Source organism: Marmota marmota, unplaced genomic scaffold, assembly GCF_001458135.2.
Source record: "Marmota marmota marmota unplaced genomic scaffold, marMar, whole genome shotgun sequence".
Taxonomy (NCBI): domain Eukaryota; kingdom Metazoa; phylum Chordata; class Mammalia; order Rodentia; family Sciuridae; genus Marmota; species Marmota marmota.
In genome coordinates this window covers 46153964-46168932 of record NW_026000005.1, presented here as the reverse complement: position 1 = coordinate 46168932, position 14969 = coordinate 46153964, and the positions used below count along the sequence as shown (strand labels likewise).

At 34.9% G+C, this 14969-nt stretch overlaps 2 protein-coding genes across 4 annotated transcripts in view; one reads left to right on the top strand and one right to left on the bottom strand.

Annotated features, from left to right (window-relative positions):
• The window catches only part of Htr2b (5-hydroxytryptamine receptor 2B), a 17708-nt gene extending 13777 nt beyond the window's left edge, over positions 1 to 3931 (top strand). For all 3 annotated transcript variants that reach the window (XM_048808730.1, XM_048808729.1, XM_015481535.2), the window contains one exon: positions 2762 to 3931. In XM_048808730.1, coding sequence (XP_048664687.1) covers positions 2762 to 3654 — 893 coding nt within the window. In that variant the 3' untranslated portion in view covers positions 3655 to 3931. The remainder of the gene's footprint in view (positions 1 to 2761) is intronic.
• Psmd1 (proteasome 26S subunit, non-ATPase 1) overlaps positions 1 to 14969 on the bottom strand; it is a 94352-nt gene that overhangs the window by 56701 nt on the left and 22682 nt on the right. Inside the window, exons 13-16 of the mRNA XM_048808728.1 lie at positions 13251 to 13362; positions 12515 to 12711; positions 11301 to 11396; positions 10186 to 10250 (exon numbers count right to left, since the gene is read on the bottom strand). Coding sequence (XP_048664685.1) covers positions 10186 to 10250; positions 11301 to 11396; positions 12515 to 12711; positions 13251 to 13362 — 470 coding nt within the window. The remainder of the gene's footprint in view (positions 1 to 10185; positions 10251 to 11300; positions 11397 to 12514; positions 12712 to 13250; positions 13363 to 14969) is intronic.

Below are 14969 nucleotides of genomic sequence, written 5' to 3'. Positions count from 1 at the left end.
AAAAAAAAAAAAAAAAAAAAAAAAAAAAAAGCTAGAGAAAGGGGAGAAAATGGGTGTTAAATAACAAACTTTGAAGTGTGTAGTCATTCATTTCAAATGACCTTAAAAAAAAAAAAAGCTCACTTCAATGAGTGAGTGAGGTTTGTGTGTTGGGATAAAGGGGAGGAGGGAGAAAATAGAAGCAAAGGAAAAAGGGAAGCGGGTCCTTAGTGAAGAATTAAAATATTTGACACTGAAATATGATCAAACCAGTGTGATAAACAACCTGTTGGTTAGAAAAGTATCTAAATAAAGTCAGGATAACATGAAATTTATAAATTGATCAAATTTCAACTGAGTGTCTATAATATGCTATGTACTAAGAATACACAGAAATAAGAATCCCTACATTCAAGAAAAGCAGATACATAAACAAAATACAAAGTGATAAAGTATGCAGGAGAAAAAGGAAGACTCCAGGTTTATAGATTTGGAAAGGATGTTAGAACCTGTCTTCCTTTTATAGATACAAAAAGAGAAACCTAAAAATTTTAAATAGTTGGCTTAAGGATTTTTATAGCAGCAAGGCCAAGACCAATGCTCCTTTTGCTTCATCACCCTCTTCCTTATAGAACCAATCACAATTTAGTAACTGTAAAAAAAGAAAATGTGATGACAGGGTAAGTTCAGTTTCAAAATTCTACAAAGTGCTGAAGAGAGCTCATTTTCTTCCTTTTGAATTTACAGTTATCCTAGTGCTATGGGTTGAACATGTCTCCCAAAGTTCACTTGTTGGAAGTTTAATCTTAACAGTGTTGAAGAGATGAGGTGAGGTCATGACGGCTCTGCCTTTATGAACCATTAAAGCCATTAAGGGAATGGGTTCATCCTTATAAAGGATGAGTTTGGGCCTCTCTCTTGTTCTCTCTCTCCCCCATGTGATACCTTCCACCATGTTATGATGCAGCAAGAAGATCCTCATCAGAAGCAGTCCCTGGATCTTGGACTTCTTAATCTCCAGAACTGTGAGCCAAATAAACTTCTTTTCATTATAAATTATCCAGTCTGTGGAATTCTGTTATAACAGCATAAAATGAACTAAAACACCTAAGTAACACCTAGAAACAGTAAGTATAAAAGAGGGTAAGGGTATACAAAGTGCCAGTGAAAACTCAAAAGTTATTGATCAAGAAGCTGGACAGGAAGATAATGTAAGCCTTGATGGGGATGCTACTGGAATGTGAAAAGAGAGTTTAGGCAGACTATTCACTAAGATATTGTAAAGAGAAGCTGTCCAGCAAGAAGCTGGACAAATAATAAGAGTCGAGTTCAAGATATAAAATTAAGTGTTAGAAGAGTGATCAATGGAATGAAGTCATGCAAGATGATGGCAAGTGAGCAAGAGAGAGGAAGACTACAGCAAGGTACTAAAACCTTTGAGAGAGAGGGACAAATGTCCTAGAGAGGCTACTCAATGACCAGGATGGAAAAAAGAGTGGTATAAATCGATTTAATAGACTTCAAAAGGGAAGTGTTTGGAGGGGAGAAAGAATACTAGAGTGATGACCTTGAAGCAATAGGGGAGAATAGGAGTCAGCAGACTTTTTCTTAAAAGGTCAAGAAAGTCTGTACTTCAGGCATGCAGGTACCATGTGGTTTCTTTCACGGTTACTCTCTGGTCGTACCACAAAAGCAGCCATAAACAACATGCTAATAAATGGGTATGGCTGTGTGAGCCATATTTTTACAACAACAGAATGTGAGCCAATTTTTAAAGCCATAGTAGGTTGACCTAAGATTCTGTACACTTATCCTATTCTAAGGGAATCTTCTTTCTGGTGGTGAACATGAGGAAAAGCAGGGACTGTAGCTGTATCCACTAGAAAGGGTTTGAGGAAAATATTCCTGTCAAGGGCTCGTTAGCTATCATTAAAATGGTATGCAGATAATGAAGTGCTTTTGAATTCACACAACACAAGGCAAAAGATCAATTAATTCAGACATTTTAAAAAATATCTACTTCAAGGGGAAAGGATTTAGTCTAACCCTTGCGCTATTAATTTTCCAATAAGCTACTTCACTAAGAAACATCACATTTAAATACTTACTTCTTGGTATTTAAAATATTAAGAAATTCACATGAGGTACCTTTTATTCATGTCTATTAGAAAAACTCTAAATCTTGAAATAAATTTCACAATTCACATTCTCTCAAATTAAGTACCATTTTTAAAAAAGAAAAGTTAAGTTTTCCATAAGAAGTTAAAAGGAAAGGATTAAAAGACAAAGATTAAACTTCCTGTTAAATGAACCTCAAAGATAATAAGTAAAATAGATACCTACTGAGAATTAAGACACTGAACAGCTAGCTGTCTGAAGGCTCTTCAGATTATCTATACTGAATATTAAAATAAAAGCAGTTTCTCTTCTGAATTTCTTTTCCTTAACCTGGGATAGATCAAAACTAAAAAATAGCTTATAAAAACACAGAACAAATAAAGACATTCCCTACTTTATCATGGACATATTATAGCTTTAGGAAAGCTCTCACTATAAACCTAAAATCACTAACCAACCTCTTTGTTTAAAAATGGCAGACTTGCTTATTTAGGTTCTGTCAAAAGTTCCACTGATACAATGCCTTGATAGATTCTACACTGTGCGTCCAGGAATTACAATGCACTAACCAGCATAAAGTTACTAGGATAAAACCTGAAGGGACCTAAATCTAAGTGTTACAATTTATAAAATGACTCAATTTATCTCATTTCCTCTTCCATAGGCATTGCCATTCCAGTACCCATTAAAGGCATAGACACTGATTTGCATAACCCAAACAATATTACCTGTGAGCTGACTAAGGAACGTTTTGGCAATTTCATGCTCTTTGGCTCAATGGCTGCCTTCTTCACACCTCTTGGGATCATGATTGTCACCTACTTTCTTACTATCCACGCGTTACAGAGGAAAGCTTATTGGGTCAAAAACAAGCCACCTCAACGCCTAACATGGCTGACTGTGTCCACAGTTTTCCAAAGGGATGAAACACCTTGCTCATCACCTGAAAAGGTGGCAATGCTGTATGGTTCTCGTCAGGACAAGACTGTGCCCAACTCAAGTGAAGAAACACTTACGCGACGAATGTCTACAGTTGGAAAAAAGTCAGCACAAACAATTTCCAATGAACAAAGAGCTTCGAAGGTCCTTGGAATTGTGTTTTTCCTTTTTTTGCTCATGTGGTGTCCCTTTTTTATTACAAATATTACTTTAGCTTTGTGTGATTCCTGCAACCAAACTACTCTTAAAATGCTCCTGGAGATATTTGTATGGATCGGCTACATTTCTTCAGGGGTAAATCCTCTTGTCTACACCCTCTTCAATAAGACATTTCGGGATGCATTTGGCCGATACATCACCTGTAATTACCGGGCTACAAAGTCTGTAAAAACTCTGCAAAAATGCTCTGGTAAGCTCTACTTCCAGAATGCAATGGCAGAGAACTCTAAATTTTTCATGAAACATGGAATTCGAAATGGGATTAGTCCTGCCATGTACCAGAGCCCAATGAGGCTCCGAAGTTCCACCATTCAGTCTTCATCAATCATTCTACTGGATACACTTCTCCTCACTGAAAATGAAGGTGACAAAACTGAAGAGCAAGTCAGTTATGTATAGCAGAACTGACAGAGTTTTCACCTGACATAATGACAAGCAAGGTGATGAACAAGATGTAAGTTCACCAAGAATTAGATAACGAAGAATTTTATGTCATATATTAAATCAATTCTTTGAACTAAGAATTAAGTGTTAAGATTATCTAATTTTCCTTATTTGGGCAAAATTATTCCATTAAAAAATAATGGTGTATGGCTACAAATGAAAATAATCCAGCACTCTGGTTAAATGTGGTTTTCAAAGGAAATAAAATTAAATAAGTCAATAAAGTTCAGGCTTTAAAAAAATGTCAATTTAACATTTTATTTGGTTCCTAAGAGTAAGCAAAGTTGTGCTAAGAATGAAATAGGACAAACAAACATAGCCTTGCCTTCAAGGTCTTAAAGCAAAAGCCAACAGGACCAAGAGCTAAAGATAAGTATATAAAATGATGATCCTATCTGTTAAATCACTGTAGTATGCATCTAATCAGAAGTGGGTCAACTGGACGAGGAGGAGGAGAAAGCAAATTAAAGTGGTCTTGGGTATCTGAATCACATTATGCTTCTTAAAAGTACTAACGAACACACACAAACTGGAAGCATGGAATCTCAATCTGGAGACTTAACAGTAAGTGAGCTTATAAAACTGAGATCACTGTGCCTGTGTTTGCCCAATGATGCAGTTGACCTTCTGGCCCAAAATCTTTTCATTGATCCTTTCCAGGCCACTCACTGAATAGCAGATTTAATTTAGAAATGATATTAATTTATTTGAGTCTCAGTTTTCTCATCTACATTTTGTGCAGTACTCAGGAGGATAAGATGAATAAATAGTAGACACTCAGTAAATGGTAGCCAATTCAATCTATTTACTTTTTTTTATGCTACTTATAAATGGTAAACAAATTTAGGCTGAGTAGATCAGCAGTGAAAACAGTCCTTGCCTTAGTTTTTCCATTTAAAGCTGATCCATACTTTTGCCTCAGCCCACAGCTCCATCACTTACTCAGTTTAGGATAATGACTTCAAGAAACGTGTTGACCATGGAGAACCTCAGCATTAGTCAAACAGGCATATATTGTCCCAGTGATAGAATCCTTTCCTAGAACATGAATCTAATACACAGATCTTGATCTGTTACCTTTACTTATGGGTCCTATTTCATCTGCTAAGAAAAGTACATCTTACAAATTTAGTTCTTAAATCAAAGCTTTCAGCACTGTTCCCTATTTGTCTAAGATTTTTCAGCAATATTAAAGGTAGGTTACCCAAGATAAGAAGCAAAAAACTTTACATTCCTAAAAAACAAAACAAAACAACAACAAAAAAAAAACCCCACAAAACTAAGTTAATGAAATCATTCTAGTCTTGCCAGAATATTCCACAAAATGAAATACAACTCCAATATCAACTATTTCTGAAAAAAGTACATTATAATTTCAAATTTTTACCACTTTGATACATAGCTCGTCTTTCCATCTTACTGGATACCTTATAAAGAAATCTATAACTTGAAAGCAAATCCAACAGTTAAACATCCCAAAGGTAACAAAGAGATTCTATCTCATAATCTTACTTTCAAAGGGAAACAGGTTACAGCTGTCTAGAATAATTTTGAAAAAAAGCTCTCATTCTATTCCGAATTACTGTCAGTTAAAGGAGAGGGGAAAACAAAGGTATAGGAAAAAGACAAAAAGAAAGAAAGAAAAGTTGAAGCATCCAGAATGTAAATACAAAGATACTGAAGCAGGAAAGAACGTGGTGAATATGTATCAAATTTATATAAAACTGTGAATAAAAGGGCTGAGGATGTTACTCAGTGGTAGAACCTAGCATGATTGAACCAAGCATGATTGAACCCAAGGCCCCATGCCTAGCATCCATGGGGCCTTGGGTTTAATCACTAACATGGCAAATTAAAAAAACTGAGAATGGGAATATTGTAAAGATGAATCCTGCATTCAGTGGCAAGTGGCTGATTGCTAAAGTTGCTTCAAATTATAAGGGACAAGATGATGAAAAATGTTTATATTTAAGGAATCTGTGTGGTCTAAAAAAATTTCTGCACCAACAATCTCTTATTCATCTTGCAAGATCTATTTATATCTCAAAGCATACAAATATATACATTGAGAAATAATTAATTTCAAATTATAACAGACTATAATAACAACAAGGGACTTTCAACATTAATTTTAAGAAATGTCCATTTCAGATTATCAACTTGTTCACCAATATAGCAACTTAATAAGTACATAAAGACCAGTGTTACTTTTGACTTCTTTCTTCATTTTCCTTTCCAATGTTCAGTTAAAATAATTTAGACTTCAATCATTTCCAAATGAGGTTCAGTTAATGCTAAGCCCAATATTGTACAAAGAGTTACTATAATAAAAAAAAGTGCTGACCAGACTGATAATAATGGGGCCAATCACTTACATATTAGGTGTTCACTTAAGATCATTTATTTTGATAAAAATTACACTCATTTTAACTTAACAAGAACAGGTCTCAGTTTTTTACTTCTATCATAATCATCACGAATGAATAACAATACACAACTACAGAAATAGAGAAAATACTGCAACCCCACGGACTGTCTTATGAATAAAGGAGACATGAGAATTTTACACAAAGAAAATTTCATCATAGTTTAATGAAGCATGAATAAAATGTTTACTAAGAGGTTTTCAGTATTGCTAGCCAATAAACATATCCGAAAGAAGTCCAAAAAATATTAAAGGTAAAATCCTTAAAACATGGTACAAGGCCAAATGTCTGAAGAGTCATTTTCAAAAGTGATAACAGGGAATAAAAGAATAGAATAAAAGAATAAAGACAAAAAATAAAAGATAAAAAACAAAGAAAGTAAATGATGGCACATCAAAAAACACGTAATAGCCTTAGAAGACAGGACAGACAATTCCCAAATGTTGAAGTTAATGAAGAAATTTGAGAATAAAAATGTTCTATCAGAGGGAGATAGGACTCTGCCTGAAAGGCATAGTGGACAAAACCCAGATCTACCATGAAACTATTCAGAATCTCAGTTCTATCATTAGTCCATGATAATGGAAACTTTAACTATTTTGGAATTCAACTTCCTTATTCTTTTTAAAAAAGCAGAATATTTATTAATTTTTAAGTTTCTTCCATCTTTAAAAGACTTTACTTTTAGGAAAATGGTACTAAACTACAATTTAAAGAACTTGATTTTAGCTCCAGTCCTTAAATTGTTGAATATATTTACTTTTCTTCATCTTTAAGTTTTAGACAAGATCATCTTTAAATCATTTCCAGTTCCTAATTCTTGAGAATGAGTTTGGGAATCTAGCAGGGTATTGTAGCTACTCATATACCCTTGACTCATGAATAAGGACCCATTCCATGGGGAAAGCTGTTCTCTTTGACAGCATGCAGCTTTTGGAGGAATGCATAAGGAGCTGTGCGGGAGGAAGGGAACACCCATGTCATCAGCCAGATCAGCCAGATCTACCCTGGTGATCAATGGGGTGACAAATGTCATAGCTAGAATGTCCTCACATCTCCTAGCCCCTATTTCTTAAAGAACCATATAATGGAAAGATAACTCAGAAAGGTCCCTTCAAAGTAGCACATTAATTAACAATTCATCAGCTGGATCTCACTATCCTAGTACTTAGTAGAAAGTGTGGCAAAGCCTAAGAACAGCTCACAGGAGACATCTGCTGCTGAAACTGGGAATTCAGTACATGTGTGAGCTACAGGAAATAAAAGAGCAGAAATAAATTTTGATAATTTGAGAGAAGCACTGTTGAGTTAAAAGGGAAAAAGTGTTTCATTAAGCCAATCAATTTCTCAAGTACCAAAATACATATAGTAGGTCGTTAATTATATGGATGTGAAATATAAAATCACTAACAGGAAGAATTTACAGTTGGCAATGAAGGACAAAACAACTAAGAGACAAATATGAGTAGGACTCTATACAATTCAACAGTTATTAAGGATACAACTAGAAGAATATACTTCTCATAATAAAAACATCTAGTTCCCCATTAAGAATTAAAACAAGGGCTGGGGGCTGGGGATGTGGCTCAAGCGGTAGCGCGCTCGCCTGGCATGCGTGCAGCCCAGGTTCGATCCTCAGCACCACATACAAACAAAGATGTTGTGTCCGCCGAAAACTAAAAAATAAATATTAAAAATTCTCTCTCTCTCTCTTTAAAAAAAAACAAGGGCTGGGATTGTGGCTCAGTGGTAGAGTGCTTGCCTACAATGTGTGCGGCCCTGGGTTTGATCCTCAGCACCACATAAAAATAAATAAAGGTATTAAGAAAAAAAACCCATTCTTGATGGCAATGACAAACCATGTTTTTGTTTTTATTTTTCAACTGTGTCTAGACCTAACAAGAATAGGGAAAGGTTGGGATCAAAGCCTGGCTGGTTGGCATGACAAAGATCGCAGGAAAGAAAGAAAACTATTTATCTTCTATTTTGCTTACATCTTTTCTCTTAAGAAAATGATTTTAAAAGATAAAAAAGACTGATCAAAATGCAAAACAAATGAAGAGACTGACTGCCTTAGATTTTAAATCCAAAGCTAAATAAATTACTTCCCTGAAATAAAATAGATTTGTAGATGTAATTATGAAATTCTACTAGCAAATGTACCAAAGACCTGTAAGTGGGCTGGGGATGTGGCTCAAGCGGTAGCGCGCTCGCCTGGCATGCGTGCGGCCCGGGGTTCGATCCTCAGCACCACATACAAACAAAGATGTTGTGTCCGCCGATAACTAAAAAATAAAAATATTAAAAATTCTCTCTCTCTCTCTCCTCTCTCACTCTCTCTTTAAAAAAAAAAAAAAAAAAAAAAAAAAATACCTGTAAGTGGCTAATATTCCAATGTTCAAAAACAGAAAATGAGGAATTCAAGAAATTAAAAGTGTAGAGTCTGTTTTAGATCTTTTTTTAAAAAAAATATATTTATTTTTAGTTATAGGTGGACACAATATATTTATTTTATTTTTATGTGGTGCTAAGGATCAAACCCATTACCTCATGCATGCTAGGTGAGCACTCTACCTCTGAGCCACAACCCCAGCCCTGTTGTAGATCTTTTAAAAGAAAAAAAAAAGAGCAGAATAGCTTAATATATATGTATATATAGGTTTTGTCAGATATTACAAAAGGCATCAGTGAACATCTGACACTTCCATGAAAAGTGTCACATAAGAAAATTATACCAAACTAATCACATATGCTATTGTAGAAGTACCAGAACTAGTAGATCTTGGTGAATGTTAATGTTGATAGGGTTCAGTGAATGTTCTCTAACGTCTCCGAGAATAATAAATAGCACAGCAAAGAGACTAGCAGTCAGTTGAACAATCTCACTGTAAAAAAACTGGTGTAATATAAAGCCTATTAGCATGTTATATGGACCTTTATTTTGCTCTGTGTTTTTGTTTTGCTTTTTTGGGAGTTTTCTGGGCTCCAAGCATGCTAAGCATGCATTCTACCACTGAACTATATTCCTAGTCATGTTTTTGCTCTGTTTTACTTGACATCTTTATCCACAACAGAAAGAAAATATTTTACAGCTTGCAGTAAGTGGATAACTACCTATCTGGGATATTATGGAAAGGATCCTGTAACTATCCTGTAATCCCAGTGGATTTTCAAGTATATAAATGTTGAATTATACTACATCTTTACAACAAAGCTTCACACCCAGGGAACCTGGGGAAGAAAGTGTATTCTAGAGAGTAAAAGGATATGAGACACTTGATTCATCTGACATGTATCTTGGGAACGAATTTTATTGTGCAATTTCTTTTTTAACCTTCTTTCATTGTATTTTAACGTATTTTACTAAAAGAAGAATGGTTATTTGAGATGGGAGCTAAGTAGAAAGTAATGAAATCTACTGGAAGAAGTACTACCACATGTATCACCATCAATACTACCACAGTTACCGCTAAAGTTACCACTACTAACATGTTTAGGTAGTCCAACTAGTGCCATACACAGTTCTAAAAGCATTAAGCATATTAATTTAACTGTCAGAAAAAATTACTCTCCATTATGTATTATTATACCCCTTTTACAGATGAAGAAACTGGGGCTCAAAGAAGTTGAGTAACTTGCCCAAGACTCAACCCAAGCAGAATGATTTAGAATGTGCCTTCTTAAACACAACCATACTATATTGTCAAGGGTATCTTCATATCTGCAAGCCCAAAATAATATTTATGAACTGCAAAGTTTTCAAGTTTTTGCATTTAAGCAAGGCCTTTTACATTCTACTGTCCTTAAATATCTTTAAGAACTTTATAAACTCACGTAACAGGTAGCATTACTAGCTGAATTACTAATACACACAAAAGTATACTGGAGCTGTTGTTTGGAATTAAATAGTTGAGCAAAATGTTATTAAAAAATGAACAGAATGAATTGTTTTACTTCTTATCAAATAGTTTCTCAAAACCCATGACATTCTTTGTTCTTTTTTAAATGAACAGTAATAAAACAAATGAAATATACAGAATCAGAAATTAGAAATTATTACCTGAATAGAATGAACCCAAGTGATTCCACTGCTGCCCTCCTGACATCGTCATTAACATCGCTTACCTATGGGAAGAGTTAAAAGATTATATTATACCATGCATTCTATCCCTAGATGAAACTGATGAGTGGGTCACATTGTTTAAGTATAGTGTTCCTTCATTAGAATGCTTTCTCTCTATTGTATATATCAAACATCATGTTGTACACTTTAGATATACATGGTAAATAAAATTTTAAAACGATGACACATGTATGTAAAAAGTCTTTCCCTGATGTAGAAAAAAAAAAAATCATCTGGAAATTCTATTTCAAGAATTACAAGCCTTTAAAGCCTGGTGAAGTTTGGGATTCAAGGCAACTTCTTAAAACTATTTCAGCTGCATCCTACCGTTCCTTCAATATTTTTTCCAAAGAAGTATGTCCCAAGTTTAAATTACTCATTAATATTGTAGGATGTGAATCTCTTTGGAAAGAAGGGATTAATTAAAAGTTCTACATCTTTCTGCATGGGAAGGTGACCTTGGGTTTACCTTCTTACACCAGGATGATGACAGAAATCAAGTAAGTTAACACACATGGAATGTAGATAGTAATAGAATGTAAATAGGCAATACTATTTATTCTTGATAAAGTACACCTGTATTTAGAAGACTACAGATGATGTCTATTGGAAAAAATGAGCATGGGCTTTCCTGTACAATACGTCTTTTGTAACTGAGCATGTCCCTAAGGGGTACTTGGAAGCTAACTTCATGGGCTACAAAAAGAAATGGTTCCTTGTTGATCATTAGATTCCCTATTCAGGATGACTGCATTTTTACATGGTCTTGTTTATAAACGAGGGTGCTCCTTAAAGTGAGATTTCAGAAATTGCACTTAACTGGCTTTAAAGACTTCCATTCCTACTGGTATTATTCTTCTTTCTCATCTCCTTCTGAAAACCTACATGAACCTAATGTTGGGTTATGGTCTACTGTGTAATGAAAAAGAATTCCAACTTAAAACTTACTACTGGTAGTCATGTGGTATTTGTGCTGCTGTCATCTAAATACATACTATCCACCTGAAAACTTTCCCTTCTGCCCCATTTCCAAGAAAGGACAAAATACTTACAGCAACATGCAGTAGACGTCGAATAGCTTTGTTGTTACCAGAGCCACAATAAGCCATGGCGACAGTATACATTCCAGACCTTCGAAGAATTGGGTCCTAAGAAAGAATAAAATTCAACACTAATCGTCAACTTAGCACAATACTGTTAGGCATGGTGGCATAACCGTGTAGTCCCAGCTACTTCAGAGCTGAGGTGGGAGGATCCCTTGAGCAAGAGTTGAAGGCCTGGGCAACATAGTGGGACCCAATCCCCCAAACCAAACTCAAATGAACAAAACAAAATAGGAATTGCTACAGTTAATAGGCATAGAGGCATCCACCAAGTAAACTGGTTTCAGATAGGAAAAATGAACACAAAGAGAATTGTGGTTATTAGTTTTCCAAATGAATGAGGAAATAAAAGATCTGCACAACATGTCTATCCCACCCCACACTTTCTAGGAAGTATAAACTTAAGTCAATATTAACACCCACAATCTTGGGATAGTCAATTCCCAATTATCAAACAAAAAAGAAGCTGACTTCTAATTCCTTATTTTAACTTTCACTTTTACCTCATTATGTAATTCCTGGGTATTGAGCACTCAAAGAAATATGGCACTAAGGGCTGGGGTTGTTGCTCAGTGAAAGAGCACTTGCCCTTGCATGTGTGAGGTACTGGGTTCGATTCTCAGCACCACATACAAATAAATAAAATAAAAGTCCATCAACAATTTAAAAAAATAAAAAAATAAAAAGAAAGAAAGAAATATGGCACCCGCTCAAAGAAACACAGTCTGGTGGATGAACAAATTAACAATAATTTTATAAAACAGTGGTTGTTTTTATCAGATTTTTAGAGAACGCTACCATTTATCAGTGACTACCTATCACATACAGTATCATTGTGAAAACAGGAAAAACCTTACCACAATAAATAGAGAGTGTCATTGTTTTCTGATGAAATAATAATGAAGTATCTTATTAAAAATATATGATATTCTAAAAATATTTTTCTAAAAGAAATCAACTTGTAAATTCCTAAAGAACTTTTCTAGATTAACTTATCTGAATTATCACTGTTTTGAAGCCATGGCTAAATTTAAGATCCTCAAATTACTCCCATTCAACTTAAATTTTATTAGAACTAATATACCCTGCAAGTTTTATGGGCAAATAAATCCACTGGACGTAATGAGAGAGGGCAAGTGAGAAGAGGATAAACAGGACCTCACCTTATCACGACACAGAGATTCAATGAGAGCATCAGCCTCTTCCATCCTCCCATACATCACTAATGCAATGCCAACTGCAAGACCACGTAGAATCTTCTCATGCTGAGTTTCTTGTGCATATCCAACCATGTCCTCAATAGCCTGGGCATTTTTAGAGCCCAACATAACCAAACCTAGAGCCAGCCCAGCTGCTTCTCCTAGGGAATAAAGAGTAAAATATTAAAAAGCAAGAGTAACGTTTACAAAGTCAATAAAATACATCCAATAGAAAGTTGCACCAATTGCCTCAATGATCAAAAACATCCATTAAGCACTGTTTTTCAAAACATCTGATAAAAAGAAAAATACTATATGTGAAAATATATTCAAATATTTATAGCTGTTTTCCTTTTGAGCCTTGACAGAATGCACCATCAAATTCTACAATAACTCCAAAGAAGACATATATGGCAATTTATGGCATTTTTCCTATACTGTCACCAAACAACAGAATATCCTCATGATATAAGGATATCAATCTAATAACTTCCTATTTGAAAAAGTTCTACAAGGACACACAGGCTATACCATTTTGAAAAGCCTATGTACCACAAAACATGGGGCAAAATGGGGCAAAATCTACTCTCCAAGTAGAGTATCCATTTGATTTTTTAAGAGGCTATGACAAAATGGGGGGAAAAAACCCCACAATTACATTAATTCCAAAGTTTGTTGTCTTTAGAAAACAAATGTTTACCTGTCACAGCATCATCCTGATATAGGTTTGTTTTTAGCAAATCATACACATCCTGGCGTGCAGTTCCCATGGCAGCCAAGCCAAGACCCAGGCTGCCTCCATGTCTAACGATCTAGGGAAAAAATGTTAGCTTCATTGATTTGTAACACTGTACTTAAAATCCAAGCTTTTATACTTAAAATCAAGCTTTTATTCTAACTCCAGAATCATTTTGGAGACATTAAATATGTAGAAGTTGGCTCAATGAGAATGATCAAAGAATGTGATAATCAGAAGGCCAGAGGTAACCTGAGCAATTTCAGTTTGAACGAATGATGCTTGCTGAAGCAATAGAAGAGTTGGGAAATGAATGGGAGGAAAAAAAAGTGAACAGAGAGACCACAACTCTCTTTCAATAAATTTATAGAAGGAGAGGAAAACTGTACAATAACCAAGAGGAAGATGCAAGTGTCAGGGAGAGGTTTTTGGAGGAATAAGTAAGACCTAAGTATGCTTGTGGTCTGAGGGGAAGGAGGCAGGAGGAGGAGCTAGAGAAGATACCTAAATAAATAAAGTGGGAGAAAAAGGGGCCAGAGGACAAAAGCTGGTCTTAAAAATTTTAAAAAGGAGACTTTAGTAATCATGTCAATTTTGAATGTACAATATTCTTTTACTGGTGACAGCATGCCAACCATGTCTTGGGAATATATTCCTTGACTACTTAGTCTTGGTGGGGACTGTCATTTAGGAAGCTCCTACCTAAACTTAACAAAAGTATGAGCTCTGACCCAAGCTAGCCCAATAGAATGTCTCTTTTCTGGGATTTTATAAATCAAAGGCAAAAAATGTTTCAAGTTCATTCATCCTAACAGTAGGGCCCTGAAGAGATGATTGTGTTAGATCCTGTTACAAAGACCTCCAAAGGTGCCTGACTCTTAACCTTTGTGGGAACTGGTTCATCAGTTTTTCCATTAGTTATACAAGCAACTTCTGACAAACTCCCTGTTTAAGTCAGTCAGAAGAGGTTTCTATAACTTTCTATTGCTATTGGATTTTGATAACCATAAACATATCTGATACTAGAGGAAGTGAGGTAAAGGCACATCAATGCATACAAGATTTGTAGAGAAGGGGCCTAGGAGCTGAGATAGACCATCCTATTGGCTCCATCTTTTCACTTAAGTGTGAGGATAAGGTGTTCTGGCTTACTTAGCCACTTTCCTGATAGCTTTCTAAAAAGAGCTTTCTTGAACATAAAAGCTAAAGTCTAAAATCTAAAATCCTATTTCAGGGTTCTATAAGATAACAATAGGGCTATTTAGTTTTTCCAAAGGAATTACATTAAAAAAATTATCAAAATCGAAACAAGCAAGAATTCTAATTTCTGTGAGAGCATGTGTAATTGGCGGGGGGGTGGGGAGGTTAGGTTTCTATAAATTGATAATGTTAAAAAAAAAATGACAATGTTAAGATTCTAAGATCACTTATTCCAAAATGTCTACAAGCGTCAAGAAATTACATATGTTTTACAACATACTTTAGTATGGTACTTTGTTTTGCTTTCATATACAGGATTCAAAGGAGTGGAAAGCACAATTTTAACTTACAGAAAATTTAAAAAAGGAAATTACCTTAAGGAAAAAAAAAAAACAAACTTCGGAAAATAGCACTTTTTGGGGTATTCCCAAAACCTATCAAATCTTTATTCACTAAAATGATTTGGGAAACGTAACATTTTCA